The sequence below is a fragment of the Lissotriton vulgaris genome, chromosome 5, assembly GCF_964263255.1.
Source record: "Lissotriton vulgaris chromosome 5, aLisVul1.2, whole genome shotgun sequence".
NCBI lineage: Eukaryota > Metazoa > Chordata > Amphibia > Caudata > Salamandridae > Lissotriton > Lissotriton vulgaris.
In genome coordinates this window covers 270,777,017-270,802,089 of record NC_141693.1, presented here as the reverse complement: position 1 = coordinate 270,802,089, position 25,073 = coordinate 270,777,017, and the positions used below count along the sequence as shown (strand labels likewise).

The 25,073-nt window shown below is 45.9% G+C and overlaps 1 protein-coding gene across 3 annotated transcripts in view; it reads right to left on the bottom strand.

The window, feature by feature from the left end:
* The window catches only part of LZIC (leucine zipper and CTNNBIP1 domain containing), a 223,876-nt gene that overhangs the window by 155,783 nt on the left and 43,020 nt on the right, over positions 1-25,073 (bottom strand). For all 3 annotated transcript variants that reach the window (XR_015295870.1, XM_086921382.1, XM_086921381.1), the window contains exon 2: positions 10,754-10,863. Coding sequence is in view for 2 of the 3 variants with exons in the window: in XM_086921382.1 (XP_086777508.1) it covers positions 10,754-10,854 (101 nt within the window). In the remaining variant the exon portion in view is untranslated. The remainder of the gene's footprint in view (positions 1-10,753; positions 10,864-25,073) is intronic.

The window sequence follows — 25,073 nt, the reverse complement described above, 5'->3', positions numbered from 1 at the left end:
AACGGGGGGACATCTGGTGCGCTGGTTATACACTGGGATAAGGGCACATGCGGCAATAACACTTACATCCCTTAGGACGCGGTGGGCGGAGGACACCGGGATGGAGATCAAGGACCAAGCATGGAAACGTGTGTTGGAACACCCCAAAAAGGTATTGCGTAAAGCGAGGTTTAAATGCATACAGACAATGGTGCTTCATAGGTCCTACCTTACCCCGACAAGAATACACCGTATGTTTCCGGACTCCCCCCACTATTGCCCCCGTTGCAAAGGAGATGAGGCAGACTTTATGCACATGCTGTGGGCTTGCCCCCGCATAAAGGATTATTGGGGTGAAGTGCACCGCTCTCTAACTACAGTTACACTCCTCCCGGTCCCAGATGAGGCGCTCCATTGTCTCGTGGGACTTCGTAGACGCCCCAAGAACCAAAAGGTGGGACTAAAATTCATAGACCTAGCACTCATCCTAGCGATTCGAGTGCTCACGATGAGGTGGAAGTCCCCCAGATGCCCGGCGGACACTGTCTAGCAGACGGAGATGCTCCAATGGGGGAAAGCGGAAGGTGCTGCTGTCCGAAGGGAAGAGGAGAGAGGGAGGAGGAAGCAGCCCATCTCGCTGGAATGGGAGGCCATGCTAATCGACCTGGAAGCACTAGAATTGTCCCCTGCACAAGATACTGAGACCCTGTAGGCTATGAGACAGTTTAGATTCCTGAGGGTATTAGGCTCGGTTCCATTGAAAGGTCAGGAATCTATCCGATTCCTCGCTTCCTTCAGAAGGTGAACCGTAGGAAGACCTCCGGCAATCACAGTTGCTGCTGGGAAGGGACTGACCAGGAGGGGGTGGGGGGAGGGTTGGGGTGGGTGGAAGTTGGGTTTTTTTCATGTTACCAATAGTTAATACGAATACGCACTAATTTTGAAGACTTGCTGGCGATGCAACATAACCACCACTAGATTAGTAACATTTCCAGCACTGAATTTGACCTTGCTCGGTCTGCTTTATCATGTATGACAAAAAATGGGTAACTGTTACATGACTCATGTATGATATCTGATGGATAACCGAAAAACAAAAACGACTGTATGTAAACGAATACTTTCCTAATGTACATGATATGATGCAGTCACCAATAAAGTGTGTTAAAAAAAAAAAAATGAAGGAAAGTTTAAAGTCTATTAAGGACACAGATGCGAGGATTATGCTCCGCTTTCTTTCTTTTATTCTATTTCAGCAGACTTCAACAATTAAAAAAACGAACTTTCCAAGGAGGCAAAGGGAAAAAGACAACTTTCCTGCCAATCAGCCTTCAGTTCCTCCCATATAGGTGGACATCCCCAGCATATCTTCCTCTTTCTTCAATGCAACACTAGCATCTCTTTGCATCACTCTCCCTTATTACCATCGGAACCTGAAATAAGTCAAACACAAGAGCCATGAACCTGCACTTTATAACTCATATCCCGTAATGACATAAGAGGTTATACTTGACACATTTACCAATAGTGACATTCTTGGAGAATAAAAACTGATTAAAACTGATAACTCAACATTGGGAGAGCCTCCTCTCCATGACCGTGATCTAAACAAATACTTGGACCTTACGACATGCGCAGAGAAAATGAATAAACCACTACATTTATTTGGGTCGGGAAGACTTCTCAAGAACCATGGGTGGGAATAATCCTCGCCTCCATGTCCTTAATAGAATTGAAATATTCCTTTATGTTTACTAGGAAATATTTCATACTATGTCAAGACCAGAGATGAGGAACATGCTATTTCAAAGCCTATCCACCACCAAATAGGCCATGTACAGAACTGGTTTAAAATAAAACAGTTTAAACATGGAGTCCGAAGCCCAGTCCACCGCATTAATGATATCCTTTTCTAATTCAACTTTGTACGTCTCGAGATATGAAAGGTGACTAACTCCATGGGGAGCAACAATCAGACACCTGATGTCTAGGGCTGGGACAGCGGACACCCATCAACATGAAACCAAGCACAGCAGTATAGCAAGCTTTGCCGAGAGCTCCTTGCGTGATAAGTATTCATTCTTCTGACTTGAGCCAAAGAGACATAAAACTTTATTAACATCCAAAAGAAATGAATATCTGGGTTCCGGAGGCAGCACCAAGTATCCTCCTGATCAGTTTACAAGCCAAAGGATGTTCCCCCACAGGATTCTCCTGCATGGGAACATGACCTGTAGAAATGGCTGATCGATAAACAAATTTCTGGGATGCTAGAGACTCTCAAAAATTCATGATAGGGACCACTTCACACCCCTTGAGATCCTGACCTTTTTTAACACACCAACAAACCAATCTGGACAATGTGGACCTGTAACGCTTGTTGGTTCCATTTGCCTAGGCTGCGGATAGCATTCTTTCAGCCTCTTGCGAAAGTCGTGGGACTTGCCAGCATTGATGGTAATCCACCAACCCATGAGGGGCATGCATATCTGGGTCACTAGTGGGTGATAATTGCCCTGGGGATCCCGAAGGAGATGTGGTGCGCGGGGTAGCAGGATCAGAGAATCCCAGGAAAGTTCCTGAAGAACTGGAAACAATATTTGAGACCTTTAGCACGGAATGACCAAGACTAGGCCCGCCTTCTGTCTTCTCACTTCAGAGGATATCCTTGTGATCATGGCAAATGGGGGAAACGCATAACCCTTCTCCAGCGACCAATACTGGAGGAAGGCACCCGTCGCTGTCCCAAGGGGGTCAGACTCCCAGCTGATATATCTGAGAACTTGGTGGACCACCAGGAGAGGGGCTGTTGGTCTGGACAATGTCCTCCTCAATTCGCTGCAAATCTTGGCTACCTTCCGTGAGGGAAGCCTTAAGGACCTTTCTACTTAGTTGATGACGAAGCCCAGAAACGATTTCAGGTTGGACGGGACCAGAAGAGATTTCCGTTTGTTGAGGATAAAGCTAAAATTTTCCAGTAAGTGGATTGATTCTGCAACTGTTCCATCAAGCGTTTTGGACATTGGTCCAGAAGGAGTAGATCGTCTAACTATATTTTGAGATGGATTCCCTTATACCAAGGGTCTCCACCACCATTGTGAGCACCTAGGTGAAGCACCAGGGGACGGAAGAAAGACCAAACGGCAGGGTCATAAACTTTTATACCTGCTCTTCCCACTGGAATTGAAGGAACCTGCGACGGGGAGGAAATATGGGGATTGTCAGGTATGCGTCCTTCAAGTCTAAGCACACCATTCAGTCGTCAGGCAGAGCAGATCGCGCAAGAGATGGATTCCTTTCATCTCGAAAGGGCGATAAACCAGCCAACTGTTTAACGCTTTGAGGTTGATCACTGGCCGTTGCTCACCATCTCTCTTCTTCACAAAAAAGATGTTGCTGAGGAAACCTTGGGGTGGAGGTGGGTCTGGGTAATCGCCTCTTTTTGCAGCAAATTTGCAACCTCCTACTCTATCAAGGCCACATCATCTCTGTAAAACCTAGCGTACGTGGCTGTGAATTATGAAGTAAGGTCCCATAGGGGAGCACAACTGTTTGCAGAACCCATGCGTCAGAGGTTATCTCCTCGCTCTTTTGACTGAACAGGGCCAATCTTCGCACCTTTAGTCGGCAAGAATGGCGAACTCTCCACTGTTTGGGCTTGGTACTGCTCCCTGGAAGAACGTCTGGAATTATGTCCCTGGCATCCTCTGAATGTAGCGAATAACTATTCCTGTCAGGACTAGTCCCAAGTCTTCCTGAAGCCTCTGGGAGGGCCATGGGTATAGAAACGGCCAGCCAATCGCTCTCTGCCATGTCCGGCCCAGACAAAAATGTGAGGGTGGAAGATCTACTTTAATAGATGCTTGTGTCTTGTCCATAGAGGTGAAAGTGGCAAAGAATTTGCTAAGCTGTCTGATAAAAGCCTCCCCAAGACCCTGCCCTACGCCACCGGCTACTGTCGTCGCCAGGACACCCAACTTGTGGTCGACTTTCAGCAAAACGAGGGGTGCCTCTCGGCATACAGGGCGCAGTTTGCATTCCCTAGGAATGTCACTGTGCGCTGAGCTCTGCTTGAGAGGGCCTCTGGGGAGATCGGAGTGCCAGAGGCCTTGGCCTCCTCCGCCTGGTCAAGAATTTGGTGAGAGGGCCACTGACATCTAAGAGTTTGTTCTCTAATGTAGAAGGTGGCTGTATGGGTATCTAACACTGGGTTGAGAGCCACCTTGCCTGGGAGAGAGGGAAAAGACATCCAACCCTAAGACACGTCCGGGCTTCTTTATCTAGTGGTTTCTGAAGTCAGCTCGCCACATAGTTGGCGACTTTGTCAGATGGGACCTATTCCGCCAGGCAGGGGTAAATGAGATCCTCTGGGTCGGGACCAGGGAAGGGCACAAAGGCCGAGAGGGGCCTGATTCATCAGTTGAATCCCTATCATTCTTCCAGGGCAGGGAGGGGAAATGGCTGTTCATCAGGAGCGCCGAAAGCGTCGTCCATAGCAACGGGTGCAGAGCGCAAAAGAAAAGCCTTTTTAAGCCAAAAGTGCCCAAGTCTACCCCCACGTCGCCTATTGCGCTTAGCTGCACGCTTATGCATGAGGGTGCCCCAGTACAAGCCGGGTGTCATCCAGCAAATTTAGGGAGACCAGGCAGGCATAAGTCAATTCGATTAAGCAGCGTTCCAGGGGCTCAATTGCAGATGCAACCAACAGGTGAATGGAGGGGTCTACTGCTTCGCAAAATTAATCATCCATGGGAAGGACCTGTAGGGACTCTTCCTCCATATACTTCCATTACCTTTGAGATGCTCTATATAGGGCTTGCAGGATAGTAAATACAAAGGGTTAGCGTAAGGTGGAGTATCACAGCAGCAAGGACCTGCCAACAGTATGGTCACAGGGAAAACCCTGCAAGAAAGGTGGGTGCAGCTTAGAGCTACAGATATCTCTCCTGGCCAGCATGAGGCTAATATGGCACTGGATAAGGCAGTCTTGATTTTGGTCATCCTGAGCACGATGGGTCGAGGCCCTGGGGATGACTCGCCCAATGCTCCAGAGGGTCAATGAAACACCTGGGCCCAGCACCTGAAACAGTGCAGTATTCGCGTGAGTAAGCCCTGATGCTTAAAATGTGAAAGAGATACTGACCCGCTTCACGGGCGTCAAGCTGTTTCTAACTGTGATTTTACTGACCTGTGAAAATGGGCATCAGGGCTTCCAGGCGGTTCGGGGGAGGCGGAGACTCACATGGTCCCAAGACTTCAATAATGCCACAAATGGAGCGATAATGTGTGTTCCTGTGGGCAACACAAAGACGGCGAGCAGCCGTAATATTGTTAACAGCAAATAATAGCTAAAAAGAAATTCCCCAAACATAAGAGGAATGTAAAGAGGTACTTGGCTGCTGGAAACAGGAAAGAAAGAGGAAAATATGTAGGGAATGTCTACCTATATTTGCGGAACGGAAGGCTGACTGGCTTAACTGTTGTAGTTTTTTTTACTGCCTGATGGAAAAGTTAGTTTGTTGAAGTCTGCTGGTATGGAATAAAAGTAAGAAAGTAGAGCATAATCCTCGCCTCCGGTCCTGACATAGAATTACTGTGTGCACTAAAATCATCATCCTCTGATAAATTTCGGCAGGTCAAACCTATCAATATTTTTGAGGGCAACATGCATCTTTTTTATAATACCAAACCGTGGAATAAGTGATAATTAGCATACCAGATAAAACCAATAATTATTGAATGTGACACGGGGCAGTCGTAATCGAGACTTCGTACAGATAAAAATGCATTTGTTTTATTCATGACAATACTCCTCAAAGAAACCAAGTGGAGTCCGGCCAACTTTGTGACTGAGTCTTGATTGGTGACAGAGAGTTTTGGCTTGATATGAAATATCCACTCTTAACTGACAGCAAGAAAGTTATGCTTTAAAAAGCATCTAGTCTTTAAAAGCTTTGTTTAGAAACCATAAGAAATGGCACTTCCCATACCTCACTTCTATTTACATTGTTCCAACATTTCAGTGGACATTGAAATCACAGTCTTATCATCAAATGGTATCTCCAATAACTTGTGGTCACTGTGAAGCTATGCTCTGCACCGTAAAACATCCCTGCTGCAGGGGGAATGATTCCTGTGCCTGGCAATGAGGTGTGTAAAATCATTGCTTAACTGCAGCAGTTGCAAGAGATTTTGGGTCTTTAGGAAGCCAAAAAATTAAGAATATTTTTGAAGCATCTAGAGAGAGAAACATTGCAAGTTTTGTCTTGGTTGCACCAGTGTTAGAGATCATAACAGAACATGAAAGTAACTGTATCACTTTCCTAAAACACAGAGTGGGCTCCTATCCAGCTCCACTAATCAAACCTCTTTCCAAGTGTTCAGAGGTTCAAAGTCTCCCTGTGGCTGCCTGTATGTGGCGTGCAACCTATGGTCAACTCAAGGCACCTCACCTTCAAAGCCAGAGCAGTGTATTTTTGCAAAAAGTTCAACAATTCTTGCTTTTTGTGGGGTGCTTTTATTTCTCTTGCACGGAGTTACCCATGTTAATCAATTACTTGGTCATTAATGATCTACTCCCCATTAGTTGTCCAAAGAAACTCCTGAGTACCGTCTTAAATGACTCCCTCTCAACTGTGGTGTTGGTGGTAGTCAACGGGTTCTCTGTGAAGAACTTTTCTATGACTTCATTAAGAAATTCATTGAGTGCAGGGTCCTCTGGTGCAGGACTCTAGAGTAGCAATGTTGGGTTTGGCAAAGGGTGTCTTCCTCATTGGATTTTCAGTAGCAACAGATTGTGGTCCAATAGGATTCTCCATAAATAATCTGTGTAATATATGGCTGTGGCTATGGCAGCGGAAACCATGAATCGGTTGAGGTGGAAATGTAGGTTGTATACCAGAGTATAAAACAAATATTCCCTATGAGTGCTGTGGGTCGGTCTTCAGAAGTCCACCAACCACCACTAAAGTGCCATTTTGCAAAGTTCTGTGCTACCTTCAGACTGTTTCTTCGTCAATGTCAGTTGGGATCTATCCAAATCTATGATGACAACTTAACTGGTGTCCCCCCAACCATGAGAGGAGCTAGGTGCTAGGCTAACCTGTTAGAAATAGTATAAATAAACTGAAGTTCGTAGGAGCTTGGGGCGTAAAGGCTGCTCAGCATCACGTTGAGGCCACCCAACCAAGCATGCTTAGCTGGATCTATGTGCATGTCTACCAAGGGCACCCCTGACCAAATTCTAATCAGTGTTTCCCCTTGCCCAAGCAAAGAAACATCTGGTGAACACATGACCCTGCCAGTGGTGTTGCTTCATATTTAGTCGGGTGTGTTTTCTGGAAGGTTACTAGCATAGCCCTCTGAATCAAATAAGACATGAATCTTGTCCTTCTTAGCAAAGGTTCATCCCTCTTACATTACAGGTAAAGAAAGTGTAGTCATTAAGGGCCAGATGTAGGTATATAGCATTTACCGATTCGAAAATACCAAATTTTACTGATTCGGTATTTTCGAATCGGTAAATGCTATTTAGCAAATCATTCGGTAAAAATTACCAAATCGTTAAGATTCAGTATTACCGAATCGGTATTTACCGATTCGGTAATTGCCATTCATTCCTATGGGCCTGTTGGCCCACAGGAATGAATGTCAATTACCGAATCGGTATATAACCGATTAGGTAAAAGGGGGAAAACATTGAAGGGTGGCATGGTGTCACTTTGACACCCTGTTGCACCCCTCAATTGTGTATGGGTGCACATGTTGCAGTAGTAGTTGATGGTAAATAACGAATCCTTACATGGGATAAGCACTCATTTAAGTGCTCCCTACATTAGGAATTCGGTAACTTACCGAATCGGTATTTAATTAATAGGTAATTTACCGAATCGTTCATTTCAGCCTCTACATCAGAAAAGCCTATTACCGGTCGGTAACGGCCGAAATTCGTTAATTTCGGCGTTACCGACCGTTAATAGACTTCCTACATCTGGCCCCAAGTGAGGGCATTGCGTTGCATTGCATTGAACCCAGAAAGCAAGCCCTGATATAGGTTCCTACATCTTATCACTAAGTAGAAAAACTTCTGTGTGCTCTGTCTCAGCTTTCCATTGTTAAGACACCCAATTCATCACCTATGATGATGCTATCGCTGGAAAGCAGAAGATAATTAACTCCAGCTCCCATTTCCCTAGAACTAAGTCACAACAGTGATCTGCTCAAACCACAAAATTAAGGGGTCAGAGGTGTTTCACATTTGCCTCTGCTGGCCAGCACATCTAAAACTTCCATGTGTAAACACATCAATTTGTACAATTAGTGTATCAGCTCCAAGTCCCGCTCCCCACTTGCAAGGCCAAATTATATCCATTTTCACGATCTACTACCCATGAGTTTAACTTGCATGTTATAACGGCATGGTGGCAGATCAGCTGTCACTGCCGTCTGCGATTTGTGGCTTTTCAGTAGGTAATCTTATGATCTTGTTCTCAAAGGAGTCACATTTATACCATGTACTGGGCTAGTGGTGGGTGATTTCACACAGCTCTCTCCTCACCTTGCATCATTTTCACCAGTGCTGCCCTCTGTGCTTCAACTTGCTGCTTTATGGGATGATTGGCAGCCCCTGGTTTGGGTTGTAGTTTGTGCTGCTTTCTTCGCTGTGATGCTGGTCACTGTAATTTCTCACAGTCGCTGCTAGCTCTATATTGTTCCTAAGAGTCAGAAGGCCCAGTAAAGAATAATTAAATGCCGTCTATCATAATCTTCAATTTGACAGGAGACAGCAACATGTAGTGGATCTCCACCTCTCAGGGAATTTGACTTCTGTGAAGGAGCCCCGTTTACACTGAATAGCAACTGTGTAATATGGAAATATCAGGACAGATTGCTTTACAGTTTTAAAAAGGGCAGTTAGACTAGCTTTCTGGTGGATTGAGTCCTGCTCTAGTTAATTTAACTATGTGGCTACGATAGGTTGGTGGAGAGCACCTGATGGCTGTCTTCTAGGTGCAAGTCCTGGACCAAGAAACTTGTCAGTCTTGAGGAGGCAACTCTGATATCCACTTTGAGGAATGACACCTTAACAGTTTCCTCAGCTGCCTCATGCACCACTCCCTCTATTCTACTGTTGTTCCTGTAGTTGCACCTCATTTTTCCTGTGAGTTCTACAATATGCGCCTGCAGTGTGTCTAAGACAGGAAGTGGTTTACTGATTTCATCTTCCATGGCTTTGACCCTCTCCGTCAGTTGTCACTTGCTCATGTCTACAGTAACTGTGTTACCTTTAGCCTCTAGTGCCACTCAGGTGGTTTGAATCACAGAATGTACCCACGTTGTCTGAAGGGTTGGCTAGTTCGTCTAGGACAGTGCTTTTGCACTGGGCCTCTGCCTGGTAGGGGCCATGAGGTTGAACCTTTCCTGAACCCAGTGTTCACCTGATCCCCTTTATGCATCATATCTGTGTTTTTGTTATTTGAGTGTCTGTTTCACTCCTCCCTCATCCCATCCCTCAACAGTCTTGGGCAGTTGTGTTGAATTTATTGCCAACTACCAACACTGACTCTCCTCTTCTAAAATGGGCCTGAAAGGCTGTGTCTCAGATGGTGAAAGAGGAAAGTGGAGGCAAAATGTGTCACTCTCTAAATGCAACCTGGTGATTCACTTGGGTTCCAATCTTATATATGTGTCACCGGTGGTTTAATTCTAATTGATCACCTCACTATGCTTGGTAAAAACTTCCAGTATTCTCTGTATTCTGGACAGGGGAACGCTTCATCACACATCATCAATTGCCTCTATGGTGGGGTGAGCACTACAGAAGTCCATCTAAAGTTAAGTTACATGTCACAATATCTACATTTTTGGAGTCGACCAGTTCCTGCTTTTACCTTAGCCTTCAGTGATAGGAGATGTAAGTTGCTGCTCTAGGACCCCGTTTGCACCCACGTCCGTAGCACTCTCTTGTTCCTCAGGTCTGCTGCTCTCTGGGCTCTCCTCTTAATAATGGGTTGATCACAGATGCTGCAGATCACAGTTTGCTGCACCTGCTGTAGACACACATCTCTTCTGGTGTTGGATCGTAAAAGATTGCAGTCTCACTTCTAGGAGCAGTTGCTCCATGACGCCGGCCCGTAGATCCAACTTTGGGCTCCAAGTCGTGTTGTGGTCCTTCTTGCGTGTTCTGCCCAGGCGATATCAGGCACAGGCCACCTCACCTCTTCTGCCGCCAAGTCACTGTACTCCCCAGAGCACAGCCTGAGCGTTGCCTACAAGTGGCACAGGGTGGGTCTCAAGGGCTCAACACACTGCACTGTGCCCGCAAGCTTGTTTAAAGCTGTGATTCTTAGGCAGGACTCAGGGAGTCGCTGGAGCCAGTTCTTCCACGTTTTAGGTTTCAGGAGATGCCACATGGTCTGGTTCTGTCTGCAGATTCTGGCTGCCGGATGACTTTGTGAATGCTCCTAGACCTCGAGCTCCTCTCTCCCCATTGCCCTTCTCTGATCTTGCTAGACAGGAGCCGATCGCAATACACCTCGGTCCATGAGCTGCTGTTTACAACCCCCATAAATGTGCTTCTTAGTGTATATTAACATTACTCTAGAACAAACACAGCTTCATTAGGTCATCAAACTGGATGCTGAATTAAAAAGCAACTTCTTAATGCCATTCATTCAAGAAGGTTTAACCTAAGCAGGTGCCACTGTTGGAACACAGAGCCCTATAACATGATGCCTGACACATCTGCAGCAAAGCTGGAAGCAGGGTCTCTTACCGGCACTCCTCCAGATCTTGCAGCTGCTGCATTAGTCTGTCCAACTGCTCCTCCAAGTTTTGCTTCAGTTTACTGGTCTCCGTCTTTCCTCTAGAAGTCATTTTTCAAATCTAAAATTAAATTTATAAAATCATTTAAATACTTCTATGACAATACAATTTTATACTAAGTAAACTGCCTCAAAGTTTTTTATGTTTAGCATGATCTAAGAATTTGCATCAAGAAACGGATTTTTTTTTTGCTGGGTAGGAGACTCAGAGGCCCTAAGTAGCGCACAGTACTGAAGTCCAACTCTCAAAATACAGTGTGTTATCTATACTACAGGCTTAACAATTTTAGGCATGATTTAACAAGTTACTCATAGCCTGAATTTGCACAACACAGATTCAGTATGGTTTAGTTGTTAGAGCATCTGAGTTGATGCTGCGGTTTATAGAACAAACACTACAGGTTTGTTAAAGACTAATTTTCTTTCCACACTCCTGAATTTACACATCCACAATAACGAAAAACTCTAGGGATGGTACACTTAAAGTGAATTTGTACTTAAACTCACTTTTAATATGAAGTAATAATGAAAACATCAGGAACAACGTTAGCAGGTTGGCTGGGTTATTACAAACCCAGCTAAAATTGGATAATAAAGAGACACTAACATTTCACTTTCAGGAATTGATAACTTCAGAGGAAAGCAGCGATGATAAGGGTTAACATTCCGAAATATTACAATGTACAGAGCTCAGCTGCTCCCCAGTTCATCAATACATCCTTAAATAATTGCTAAGTTCCTATGTAGATTCCACAGTGAAATAAGCGAAGGCACCTTACAGCTATTTACAGCTGACTGCAAAACTTCAGGACTGGTTGGCCTGATTTTGGAATCTCAGCACTATGTGCAATATTCTGAGGCACACTCCTTATCTCACCAGAGAACATAAGGCATCCTATGGGAAAAGCCTTCATACACTTCAACTACAAATGAATATACGGACAACTGAAAAATATCCAGTCGCATTAATCCAACTGCAAGCAAAATAAATGTACAATGTCACAATACTCAAAGAATTAACGACTGAATAAAGTATTTGTCTCAATAGGTGAGTTCTATGAAAGCCACTTAAACTATTGGTAACTAGGTAAGTCCGACTGTCCGATGAGAGTCCCAGATATTGGATGCCTTGTTTGAGATGGGTTGGCCAATTTCAAGCGCTGAATGTTAGTTTGCGGACTGAAGAATCAGATTATTTAGGACCGGGTGAAGCAGGTGAAAGGATGATCAGACCTGGAAATTCATATGGTGTTTAGATGTGAGATGCCTGGATCATGTTTGAAAATCAGGTCTAGTAAATGGTGCCTTCGATGAGTAGAATAACAGAGATGAGTAATCCAGGTGTCCATATGATTGGACTCAAGAGTAGAGGATAAACCAGCACTAACTTAAATGTGAGATGTTCAAATCACTGTAATGAGGGTCTGGTGTCCTAAGATCAAAATGGCATTAACAGGAGATGGCAGTTCATCAAGAAAGGATGGGTATTTGCTGCAGATAGAACATGGCCTAACTGAAGGAACAGTGCTGATTAGCATTAAAACAATTTCTCAATATAGGGGGTCAATTCTGTGCAATTGGGGACAAATCTCAACAGACAAACAACTCTACCCATGCTCTAACATGCCATGGACGAGAAGTGTTTAAAGGTAGTTCCGGATTAGCATGATATGATTGCCTAGGTGGCATTTGCTGTGATGTGCTCACGTGATCACTTCAGATGTTTTTAGGGAGTGAAGGGGCATGAACTGTGGAGCAATCAGCTTGATTCTGAATCCCTATCTTTTAGAAGTTGTCATCGGAAACTTAGAGGGTCAGGCTGTTGATAATACCAAGCAGTCAGCTAGCAAGCCAGGTTTAGGTTATGTTAAAGAAATAAAGGCAATTGGTTTTCCACAATTCGATTATACTATTGCTTTGCTAGCTGAGGTTCTATCACTGATAAAGTAAATGAGGAAGTCAGGATTTGTGGCAGAAAAGGGTGTGGCAAGCTATAAATCGTGATTGAATGTAGTAGACAAACATTAGAAGTATAGAAAGAAAACTGCTAACATGCATCAGATGAGGGTTACAAAAAATGCGTTTCAGTTTGACAGTATCAAAATTGTGATGTCAGAATGCTGATGAGATGTGCAATGCTGAGCCTGAAGGTAGGAATTAGGTGGGGACACTGGGGTCACTGCGCTCAAAAGTAAATATTGAGCTAACAAAAAGACTGAAGGAAGTCTTCACTCATTTTGGAAACACATAAACTAACCTTCCAAAATGTCCGGCTGCTGCTCTTGGCTTTGCCTATAATTTTAAAATTGCACTGTTGCAAGTATTGACAAAGCCAATAGCCGATAGCCGAGTCTGTCCATTCTTGAGGCATCATTTTCTATACTTTCAAAATGGCCACCAAGTAGCTGCGGTTTCTTCATGAAGCATAAGCAAATCAGAAACAAAACAGATGTCTGAATAGGCATTAAAAAGATACATGGTGTAGCCTAACACTCCAAGTGCGGAACATACACAACAATAGGGTGGGAAGCCATTGAAACAGTAATAGAGAATTTAAACAGACAAGGAAAACATCTAATCATGAGCAAGGGGTAGACCCAAAGCCCACTTAATGTACATGTGAATTTATTGGTTAGAATGCCGTCTAGGACAACAGCAAAATCTTTCTGTAGCAAGACCAGAAAGAGGAATGAGTGACGATAATGACGGCAGGATGACAGAGGATCAAGCAGAGATGATAGTCAGTAGAGAAGATTTTAAAAAAATGCAGATTATTTCAGTTGTGGTTGACTCTTGAACATAGGGAGACTAAGGTGGCAGAGGAGGAATCTTTTGTAAAGGGTATAGGCATGAAAGTACAACATATGAGCAAAGGGTGGCCCTAGTAGAAGACGTTAGAATGAATCAGTTTTAAAGGCAGTGTGTCAGGGAGCCATTCTTGTGCTTGCTGACACTTTGCTGACACAAGAAAATGTGTGCTTTGCACTGCATGTTTATGTCTTGGTATGCCCAGCAATTCCTTCTGATGTGTCAGTGACCAGAGGCAATCATTATTTACTGTGCAATTGGCTCCCACAGACATGCTGATTCTGACTTTGTGAAGGAATCTTACAGGCCCCTTTTAAGTTTCTACAGATCTGTAGATACCAATAGTGAAGGTATCCTTTTTGTGGACCCCAAACACTCAGATCTACATGATACTATATTGAAAATGGAGGCAAATTTGAAACTTAACTTGCCAGTGAAAGAGAGACAAGTTATATTTATAAATGACTTCAGCACACTCACTCAAGCAAGAAAGAAAGAGTTTCAGGAAAGAAGAAACTAACTCCTCGTCCTGGGTGGCTCATCCTCACTCTGCTACCTGGGATGCATGAAGGTAGTGCGGGGTCATTTATCTGCACTCCGCCAAGGCATTTGTTCCTTATAAATTACATTAATTAGTCGTTGACACGATGTCATGCAGAGAATGTGATTAAAAGCCATGCTGTCTGAGGACCGCGCATTAATCCCCTCATTGGGCCATGAGGTCATATTGAAAGTGTGAAGGCTTTCATGTCCATCCCATGTTGCTTCCTCAATTATCCCCTTTCCACCCTCATTGAAAACCTCAATTTCTGCATTTCTGTGAATTACTCTTCCCAATTTTTTTTATGTGAAGATTTTTATTTTATATCAATTGACGTCATGTGCATTCATAAATAAGCCCAGGTTCCACATTATACAGGCTGTTCTGCATTGAACACATACTTATATTTTAGTGCAGCAGCAAGAACGCAACAGTAGAATATATAAAACATTCACATTATAATTCATAGACTTTTATATATTAGAATTCCATGTTGTTTACAATTTGTAAGAAATAAGCCCAAAGTGGCCCTGAAAAGCATTTTGGGAGGGCTGCAAGGTGCACGTCAGCACCACAGGTTTTTGTGTGATCGCTGCAATGAATCATATCTTTTGATTCGCTGTGGGTGCTTTCTTCTGGATCTAGACTATAGCCACATACCTCTTCGCTAGTCCCAGGGCATGGACACGAAGTGAGGGAGATGATTTAGGTAGGTCTGTTGTAGCTCCTAATACGGTAAGTATTGGCGAGGGCGACAAATGGTTACTTGTTATGATCAGTAGTACAAAGATTTCAGACCAGTGGGTAAATAGTTTGGGGGTTTGATATATATATTTTTTTACTAGCCCACATCCCTTACATTTCGCAGTATCATTAAGAGCAAATGTGACCATTATAAATGGGGTGTAGAAGTATAGATGCAAGACTTAAAATTGAATAAGCTTATGTTTATAGTAAAATGGTGTTTCATTCTCATGAGTACAGCAGCGGGCTCAACATTTATCAGTAATCTGGTGCCCCAACTTCTCTTCCCATTCGATGCCTCTTCCATGCTTCTCTGAGAAGTCCTAGGCATGTCACCCAGCTGCTTGGAGTACTACACTAATAGTAAAATTGTGAGGGGATGGTACTATATTTTGCTGCAGTTCCAGGCTAACTCACTGAATAACTACACAAGACTAGTGGGTGTTTCTTCAATTATGGATTTTTTTATGCTGCTATTCTGCTAGTAATAAAACAATGTAACCATAAAAAGTACTGTTGGCGAAACGAAAAGTGGTTTATGGTGTTAAATCTCATTCTCTAGAATATATATATGTGCGTTTTTTCCCCACAATAAACCCTTCCCTGACTTAGAACCCTCCTTGAGTGCTGCACTTTTTCTATGAATTTGGTGAAAGTTCGAGCGCAATATATATATATATATATATATATATATATATATATATATATTGCTGTCAAATGGCATGTTCACGATTTGGTACTGTGTTTCAAGTCCACATCCTAACTTTCAACATCAAATCAAATGTAGTTGAGCAAGTTTGACATCAAGCATGGATATGGGGATGGTATCCTGTAAGTTGAGCAGAGTGCTGGAAACTGGGTACTCTGGCTGGGAACAGAACCAATGTGGCACTGCCGCAGTGAAGCACAGCTGTTTAAGATTGGCATTATGCAGGGATCCTATTTTAGCACGAGGACCAGTAGGCGGTTTTGAGCTCCCAATGGTAACTTCAATTTGAGTTTACAGCAGGTGCTTTACAATCAACTGAATGGCATTCAATAACACAGAAAAGAAGTTTAAGTGCATGGTATGCGTTACTGCATAAAACGTCCAAGCACAAGGTGCCAGGCTCTCGGCAGAAAGAACCAGTAACTTCCAGGATTCAAACACAGTCCAACCCATTTATAGAATGATGATAAGATGGTGCCACATTTATAATGATGAAGCACTAATATATACTCCAACACAACAGGTCAAGTTCCATCCCAGTGATAGAGGCTTCTTAGTAAGTAAAAGGTTTTTAATGCTGACTGGAGAATTCAGAAGAAAACAAATAACGAAGACAAGGGAATACATACAATAAAGCAGCCAATGTTTTGGGAGGGGGGTTCTCCTTTTAGGTTGGTATGTTTATAATGTCATAGCTGGTTGGATGGCACAGTTAAAATGGCATAGCTCTCAACTCACCCACAAAAGGTCTCTGTGCACTTACGCAAGGTGTTGTGTGCAGCAGTGAAATATGGCCAGAACTGCATCCTTAATGCCTCTCAAAAAGACATCCTTCATTTTTGAAAACTGTATGGTTTCCTAGGTCAACCTGTTTATCCATTATACTAGTCTATTACCTTGTGGGTACTTAATGTGCTCAATACCAATCATTCTCAATAATCTTATCAGATCTGTTGAATGTAACTGCACTCAATCACCATTTCCATAGGAAACCCTTCAGTTCCTAACACTAGTCTTAGGAAATTTAAAAAAATCGTTTTGTATACATGAATACAGAGCAGTACATCATCTGTAAAAGCACCATATAAAGCCAATGGGTAGTCATAAAGTCCAGATAGTGAACCAACAACGTTGCAGTGTGATTACATCAATGAGCATTAACAAAATCAGTATTAACTTTTAGCATACCCCTTCAGCCATAGCATCTCTCCCTCCGTCAAAAAATCTGTATGATTGTGTTACGGTGCATTGTAACTGCAACTACGTAACATGCAACAAGTTACATAATCACATTTCGTATGGCTTCACTCCTCCATATCACATGAATCTGTGTATAGAGTCAAAAAATTTTATGAAGCCACCAAACATGGGAAAAACTATCGGAGAATTGTTGGAAAGGGAAGGAAGAGCCGCAGTAAGGGTATTCACCTGTTACAACGCATTTTTTACAACGCACTACCACTACAACGCAGGCATTACAACGCATACCATTACAACGCATAGCGCTGGGGGGCGCTCTAGGATAAGAGGTAAGTTTAATTTACTATCCAACACCTTCCCTAGGGTCCACGGGGACTGGAGTTAGAATAGTAAATTATACTTACCACTATCCAGCACCCCAAAGCGCTATGCGTTGTAGTGGTATGCGTTGTGAATACCGCGTTGTAATGGTATGCGGAGTAAAAGTATGCGTTGTAACGTCATACATCCGCAGTAAGGGAGGGAGGGAAACCAAGGTCCCTGGCGTCATAAAACAAGGGCCTATCGACTACTCTATGGGTGCACAATCAAACTGCTGGGAGAAATGATCATCCAGTAAAGGGGAAAGAGCTTCCAGTCCACATATCAATGTGCAATTCGGGACATGGGTCTACTCAAGGCCAATCTCGCAAACCATCAGGAATGGAGACATCTAATGGAGCATCCGGCACCAACAACACCTGTAACGCACACAGCATAGTATTCTATTCAGAGAAGATGGGGAATTTACGCAAACCCAGCGTATCCTCCCGTATCAGGGAGACAGATTCAGCCTTCACCCAATTCAGTATGGAGAGGAGCCAAGCTTTTGTCGTAGGGGACTCCTCCGACTTCCACCTACGGGTGATCAATCGCTTAGCCACAATAAAGCCCAGATCAATAGACCTTGTGGATGCTTTGGGCTTTTTATTTCTAGAAAACATGCCAATGATGCACATCTCCCACATCCTCTGCACCTCCCTATCTGTGCAGGTGGCTAAAGCTTCCAGCACCCCCTCCCAATAAGTATGCAGAGTGGGGCAGGACCAGAGCATATGTAAAATATCTGCATTTACCACCTTGCGGCACGAGCAGCACTCGTCCCGTCTATGAAAGTATTGATTGATTTTGTCCGGGGAGAGATAAGCTCTATGAACAATATAAAATTGGGATTTGCTTGGGGCTTTCCAGGACCATGGACGATTCCTTCTCCGAGTAAGGTCTGCCCCGATCTGCCTCCCATTTAGCTGCCAAACATCGTTAAATCTGCTAGGGTATGTCCCCTGATCGATTCTGCGAACCACTTCACCAAGTGGCAGCCTGTGCCCATAACGTGCATGTATTGCACTAGGAGATGCGTCAGAGGTTCCTGCATTACATCTCCCAACCAATGTCTCATCGCGACCGTCCAGGAGACATGATTCAGAAATTGGCCCGTGGCACACCATCATTGTTCGTGATATTGAGAAATGGCCACAATGTTCCTTCTCCATATAAGTCTCCTAGGGTGGTTACACCAGCTTCCACACAAAAGGCAAGGTCTGTACTCCGAACGCGTCCACGCACGATCGGCATACCTAATATGGGTATACTAGGTGCGCATGGTATGACACGTCTGGTAAGACGAAGTGCCCTGCAGAAACATTTCCATGCTATCGATATCAGTAAAGGGAGACGTTCATTCAGTTTGTAACAGGGATGGAATAGATAGAGGATCCTGTCTAGAGAATACGTAGGGTCATGCTCTGCCGAGTCCGTTCCTCCACCCATAGGATTTGAGACGCCAGGTAATAGTGTCACAAGTTGGGCAAAAACAGCCCCCCCCCACCTCCCCCCCCTTGAGTGAGGGAGGTATAACTTTGTCAATGCCATCCGGTATCGCAAATTGTTCCAGATAAAATCGCACACGATTCTCTCCAAAGATTGGAAGAAGGACACGGGTAGGTAGAGCGGTAATGGAGCAAAATCGTAAAGGAGACGTGACAGCATGACCATTTTGATTAACTCCACCTTACCTATGACCGAAAAATTAAGTGTCTTCCAGAATTCAATTTGAGACTTCAGCGCTGTAATTGCTCTTGTGATATTGCCATCCATAAGGTCTTGTGTGCTATGGTAGATACGAATACCTAAATATCTGAACGCCACCGGTTGCCACTGCACCACCATCCCATTCACTTTTCAACCCGGGTCCTCCGTAGTAGGATTAAACGGGTATAAAGAAAATTTGCCCCAGTGCATCCCTAGCCCAGACAATGATGCAAAAGAGTTTAATATGGCGGGGATGACTTAAGGGATTTCCAGGACATCCTGCACGTACAACAAGATGTTGTCTGCATAAAGCGAAATGGCATGTATACCATCCCCAAGGTGTATCCCCCATTCCGGTACCGAGGTGCGTAGTGCCATCGCTAATGGTTCAATCACCAGGGCGAAGATCAAGGGGTAGAAGGGAACCCCTTGTTAGTCCCCCGTTCTATCAAAATAGACTCAGAGAAAAGAGATCCCAACCGCAACCGAACCATAGGAGCCCTGTACAACAGCCCAATAAGGCTTAAAATATAGGGCCCAAATCCATATCGGTGGAGCACAGCAAACATGAAGGACCACTCGACCGTGTAGTAGGCCTTCTCCAGGTCCAGTACGATGCAACCGGCCGTCGGCCAGTCCGTGGTAGCACAACTCATCACCCTGAACAGTCGTTATAAGTTAACTTACGAGCTAAGAGCCGGCACAAACCTATTCTGGTCTTGGTGGACCAGTTAGGGAAATAGCAGCGCCAGTTTATTAGCGAGGATGCCCGCCAATATCTTATAGTCCCCATTTAAGAGCGCCAAAGGACGATACACCCTCACGGAAGTAGGGTCCCTAACCAGTTTGGGGTGCGTAATCAACATAGCCTTCATCATCGAGGCAGGGAGGGCAAGGGATTTGAGAGCCTCCGTAGATTCCTGGAGCAGCTGGGTGCTCAGGGGGTCTGCATATTTTTTATAAAATGTGTGGGGAAGACCATCAGGGCCAGGAACCTTTCCAGAAGGCAGAGCCCTCAATCGTACCTCGCACCTCACCAAGCGTTAGCGGGCCATCCAGGTCCATTTGTTGCCCTGGTGACAAGACTGGGAACAAGAGTCGCCCCAGGAACTGCTGAACCGCCCCTTCAGAGGTCTGCGGACCAGCTTTATACAGTTTCGTGAAATGTGTCGAAAGCTCACCATGGAATTCTAGCTGTATGAACCGAAGCTCTCCACCTGAAGAGCGAAGAGCCGTAATCAGCCTACTAGGTTGCTCCTGTTTAATCAACCAAGTGAGAAGGGGCCCAGAGCGATCTGTTTTGGCATGTACAGACGCGGAGTGCGCTGCAAGGTTAAGGCAGCGCTGTCGTTCAAGGAGCTCTTTCGCGATTCCGTTCGGTCAGCCAGTCCCCCAGCATCTACCACAGCTCTAGATTCCAACAGCAACAAGCTTCTTTCCACTTCAAGCAGGTCTGAAGCTACCTGTTGTTGCAACTCACAGCCCAGCCCCAAGCACTTTCATAGCTTCCCACTCCACTAGCGCAAAGGAAGCAGTCCCCGCATTGAGTTCAAAGTATTCCCCTATTGCCTTGCCAATCGCCTCCCGAAACACAGGGTCTTCTAGCATGGCCGGTTGCAGTCTCCAAGTAGGGATACCCGGAACACAGCCCTCCCAGGCCAGCACAACACAGTGGGGATAGTGGTCAAAATGCGTGCGTCCCCAGTAATCCAATTTCGAAACATAAGGGAAGAGGCAGATGGACCCAAAGAACCTATCCAGCCTAACATGTAAGTTATGAGGTGCCAAGAAAAAGGAATGTACCCTCTCCTCCAGGTGATGTTGTCTCCAAACGTCAACCAGACTCCATCCCCATGCCCAGCCATTCAGTGCCACAGAATTGGTTGTGGCGGCCGTAGTCCTGAGTGGGGGAAAGGATCTACCAGCCCCCACTTCTAAGACATTATTAAAATCCCTGCCCAACAACCATGGGATCTCACACTACCTCCCCAAAGCTAGAGCCAGCTGACTAAGAAACTGGCCCTGGTCCACATTTGGTGCATAAACATTTCCCAACAGTACATGAAATCCATCCAATTTACTCTTCACCAACACATATCTGCCCTCCTTATCCGTAAGAGCCTCGTCTAGAGCAAAGGGCTTATAGAGATAAATGTCCCCCTGGCGAACAGGGAGTAATCTGTGGCATATGTTTTACCTCTCCATCTACGCTGTAATCCGGTAACCTCTGGTGCGTTCAAGTGTGTCTCTGCAGTAACGCTATATGCACATTGTGACGTTTTAAATAGGAATACACTGCATATCTACGGGAAGGCATGCGGAGAACCCCGGACATTCCAGGTAAGTATCACATGACCCATGGCAGATCTAAGAAAAGCACACAACATGAACATTGATCCCTCTGTCCCAGAACTCACTGTGTAACAGTCTGATATGCACAACAACATTTTCAGTATCCCCCCCCACCAGACTCCTGCAGAAAAAGGAAATGGGAAATACCAACTAGGGAAGTAAAAAACCATATAAGGGCAACCCCCAAAACATCAGGGAGTCGTCCAAACACAACCAACAGGAACCTAGCCGCCTGTCCTACTGGCTCCGAAAGGTTGTGGAGAACAGGGTGTTGTGAAACCATGTAGGGTACACTCTCTGAGTCCCCACCAAAAGACAGGCATTGCCATAGCGCAAAAAAAAAAAAAAATCAAGAATATCAACACTCCAAGGAACCATCTGACCAACCCTACTCTACTTCATGATAACACATGGACCCCAGGAACAGCAGAAGTCCCCCACTTGAAAGCAAACAACAGCACCCAGCAATGTACTTTCAGGACAATCAATGTCATATGATACCATTTGCTGTTTGGGGTGTAACATACGGCATTCTCATTGACACTCTATCAGATGAGTACTCCACTGAGGAGCCCCCATCCCCTGAGGAATGACAGGAAGTGTCCACTCTGTCTGCTTGCGGCACTGCTTCTGCCATCTTCTCCGCAATGCAAACTACTTCCTGACGCTCCTTACGGATTCTGGGCCCGGCACTGCTGCTGACCCCGGGAACTGCCATCTCCGAACTCCTTTGGCACCAGCTTCCCCAGTCCATGCCGTAGAAGCTGTGCCCACAGGTCTCGGGCCAAAGTACCGATCCGATGCCTCAAGCCAGTCCCAACTCACACCGGCCGTCGGAGTGCAGCCCGCAGACACAGTTGCACTAAACAGCCGGGGTCTCCTCCTTCTAGAAAGATCAGTGCGGGCCTACCAGGTCCACCCTCCGCCGCCACTCTCACCTCCGGATGGACACTGGCTTCAGCCCACCATCTCTAGGAGATTCGCGCACAAGATTCCTCCTCACCTCGCCGACGACAATCAGGGAGACATGCACATCTTATCCAGAACGTAACCAAAGTGTGCACCTCCTGTGGTCTCACCTGGGACGGGCTCCTCGCTCCCCTCCCTGTCCCGGAACCAGTCGCCTCACACGTTATCCCACTCCGTTCTCCGGTGGGGACAACACATGGGCACATGGGCGTCCGCAGGGGGGGCAAGGGGGTGCGCTTGCCCCCCCTGGATCGCCGGTCTATCCGGTGCTGGCGCAGTCACAATGTGATATTATCGCTTAGGCAGCGCACATTGCTGTAGCACACCCCATGTGTTCCGAGCAGGTAGGCCATCAACATTCCTTTTATCCCTAATTTTCACACCTACAGCAGGCTGTGCTGTTCCCCTGCGAGAAGTCCCAGGAGTTTAAACGTTCTCTCACTTGGGACCTCTCGCACTTCTTTGAACTCTAGAGGCTGCAGCAGCCCCTCACCGACCTCGAGCAGACTGTGGACAGGCCCATTGTCATTCTATCTGCTGCTGATCATCGCATAAAGAATGACAATGGGCCGTCTGCCTTTTACGGGCCTTGAAGGCGAGTGCTTGGAGGCAGTAGATTATACCACCCACATCTGAGCAAACAAAATATCTACTATTAGATCCGTTAGCTTTTTTTTTTAGCCTAAACTGTTGAGCTCGTGTTTATTTTTTATTCGTAAATATTAATCATTACTTCTGAACCGAGTTTCCCAGCCTCATGTTCTCACATATTGCATTGCAGTAGTCTAGTTGTGCAAAACTGCATGAAGCTGGGAAACTCAGTTCAGAAGTAATTTTAATATTTTAGTAACAAAATAAATACGAGCTTAAACATTTAAAAAAGCAAACCGAATTTGGATCCTCAAACACTGAAGTTAAATTTTTGCCCCCCCCCCCCTGGAAACATTTCTGCGGACGCCCATGCATGGGCAAATGTCTAAGGCCAAGTCTAATAGTCCTGTTTAATCGATCATGGCCACGGCCTGTCTGCCATTTTTCAATGCGCAGCTCAATGCCACCACAGCTGCCGACTACAATAACCAGTTCTTCAGAGACACCATGTGTTTGACTGCCGGCAGGCCCATGCGCTGCTCCGCACTTCTCTTCTGTAGGGACACGACACGTACCGCTGTCCGGGTCCGGAATAGCAAGACCCAGTCAGGAGGCTCCATCCGGCCGCTCAAGGCCGCAGATCCATGCCCTCCAAATCCCGCCGCGACTTCTACGAATGCCCAGGGGAGTCGCTAGGGCATCATCCACTGTCTTTTTTCGACAGCTGTCGGTAGTGCAGGAGAACTATGTCGAATTACAGGGACATACGACAGAGCGCCACTAAAACTCATCCGCCATGCTGCCCCTGCTGGCCACATCCCCACTGTTCAGACTGCTTACCAGATCATCTCTGCTGTATTAACCAAAACCTGGAAAACGGTCAAAGGAGATAGGAAGCAAGGCCAACTTCCCTTTGATTCAAGATGGACTGAGAAGCAGAATGCGGGAGATGGTGCAGAGGAGGCGTAATGCCCACCTCAGGCTCCACAACCATGTGATGATGTAGACACAAAGACACTTCTGCTAGAAATGAATCGTGGGCTCAAGTCAATCGACAGCAAAACTGACACACTGTCTAATAGGCTTGATGATGTCAAAGAGAAAGCCAGAATGAAAAATATCCTCCACATGAAGGGAGTCCTGAAATGGAGCTGTGCAAAAAAAGACCTGAAGTCAAATCTAGGTGAATTAAATGTCAATCAATCAATCAATCAATCAATCACTGCATTTATAAGGCGCGCTACATACCCGTGAAGGTCTCAAGGCGCTGGGGGGAGGGGGCCGCTACTGATCAAAGAGCCAGGTCTTGAGGAGTCTTCTGAAGGCCAGCAGGTCCTGAGTCTGTCATAGGCTGGTGGGGAGAGCGTTCCAGGTCTTGGCGGCGAGGTGGGAGAAGGGTCTTCCGCCGGCGGTGGCCCTTGGAATACGGGGAACTGTGGCGAGGGCGAGGTTGGCTGAGCGGAGGCTTCGGGTGGAGGTGTGGAAGCGGAGTCGGTTGTTGAGGTATGCAGGTCCGGTGTTGTGAAGGGCTTTGTGTGCGTGGATGAGGAGCTTGAAGGTGATCCTCTTGTTGACGGGGAACCAGTGCAGGCCTCTCAGGTGGGGTGTGATGTGGCTGCGTCGGGAGACATCGAGGATCAGTCGTGCCGAGGCGTTCTGGATTTGTTGCAGTCGTCTCAGGAGCTTGGTTGTTGTTCCTGAGTAGAGGGCGTGCCCGTAGTCGAGTCTGCTGGTGACGAGGGCTTGGGTGACGGTTTTCCTCGTGTCAGGAGGGATCCATTTGAAGATCCTGCGGAGCATGCGGAGGGTGTTGAAGCAGGACGCGGAAACGGCGTTGACTTGCCTGGTCATGGAGAGGGTGGAGTCGAGGATGACCCCCAGGTTGCATGCGTGGTCTGTGGGTTCAGGGGCTGTTCCTAGCGATGTGGGCCACCAGGAGTCGTCCCGGGCTGATGGGGTGGGTCCGAGAATGAGGACCTCCGTCTTATCAGAGTTCAGCTTCAGTCTGCTGTCCTTCATCCAGTCGGCTACGGCCTTCATTCCTCCGTGGAGGTTGGCTTTGGCGGTGTGGGGGTCTTCGGTGAGGGATATGATCAGCTGGGTGTCGTCGGCGTAGGAGATGATGTTAAGGTTATGTTGTCGTGCGATGTGGGCGAGCGGTGCCATGTAGATATTGAACAGCGTCGGGCTGAGGGAGGATCCCTGTGGGACGCTGCAGATGATCTCGGTGGATTTCGAGCGGAAGGGTGGGAGGCGGAAGCTCTGGGTTCTGCCGGAGAGGAAGGAT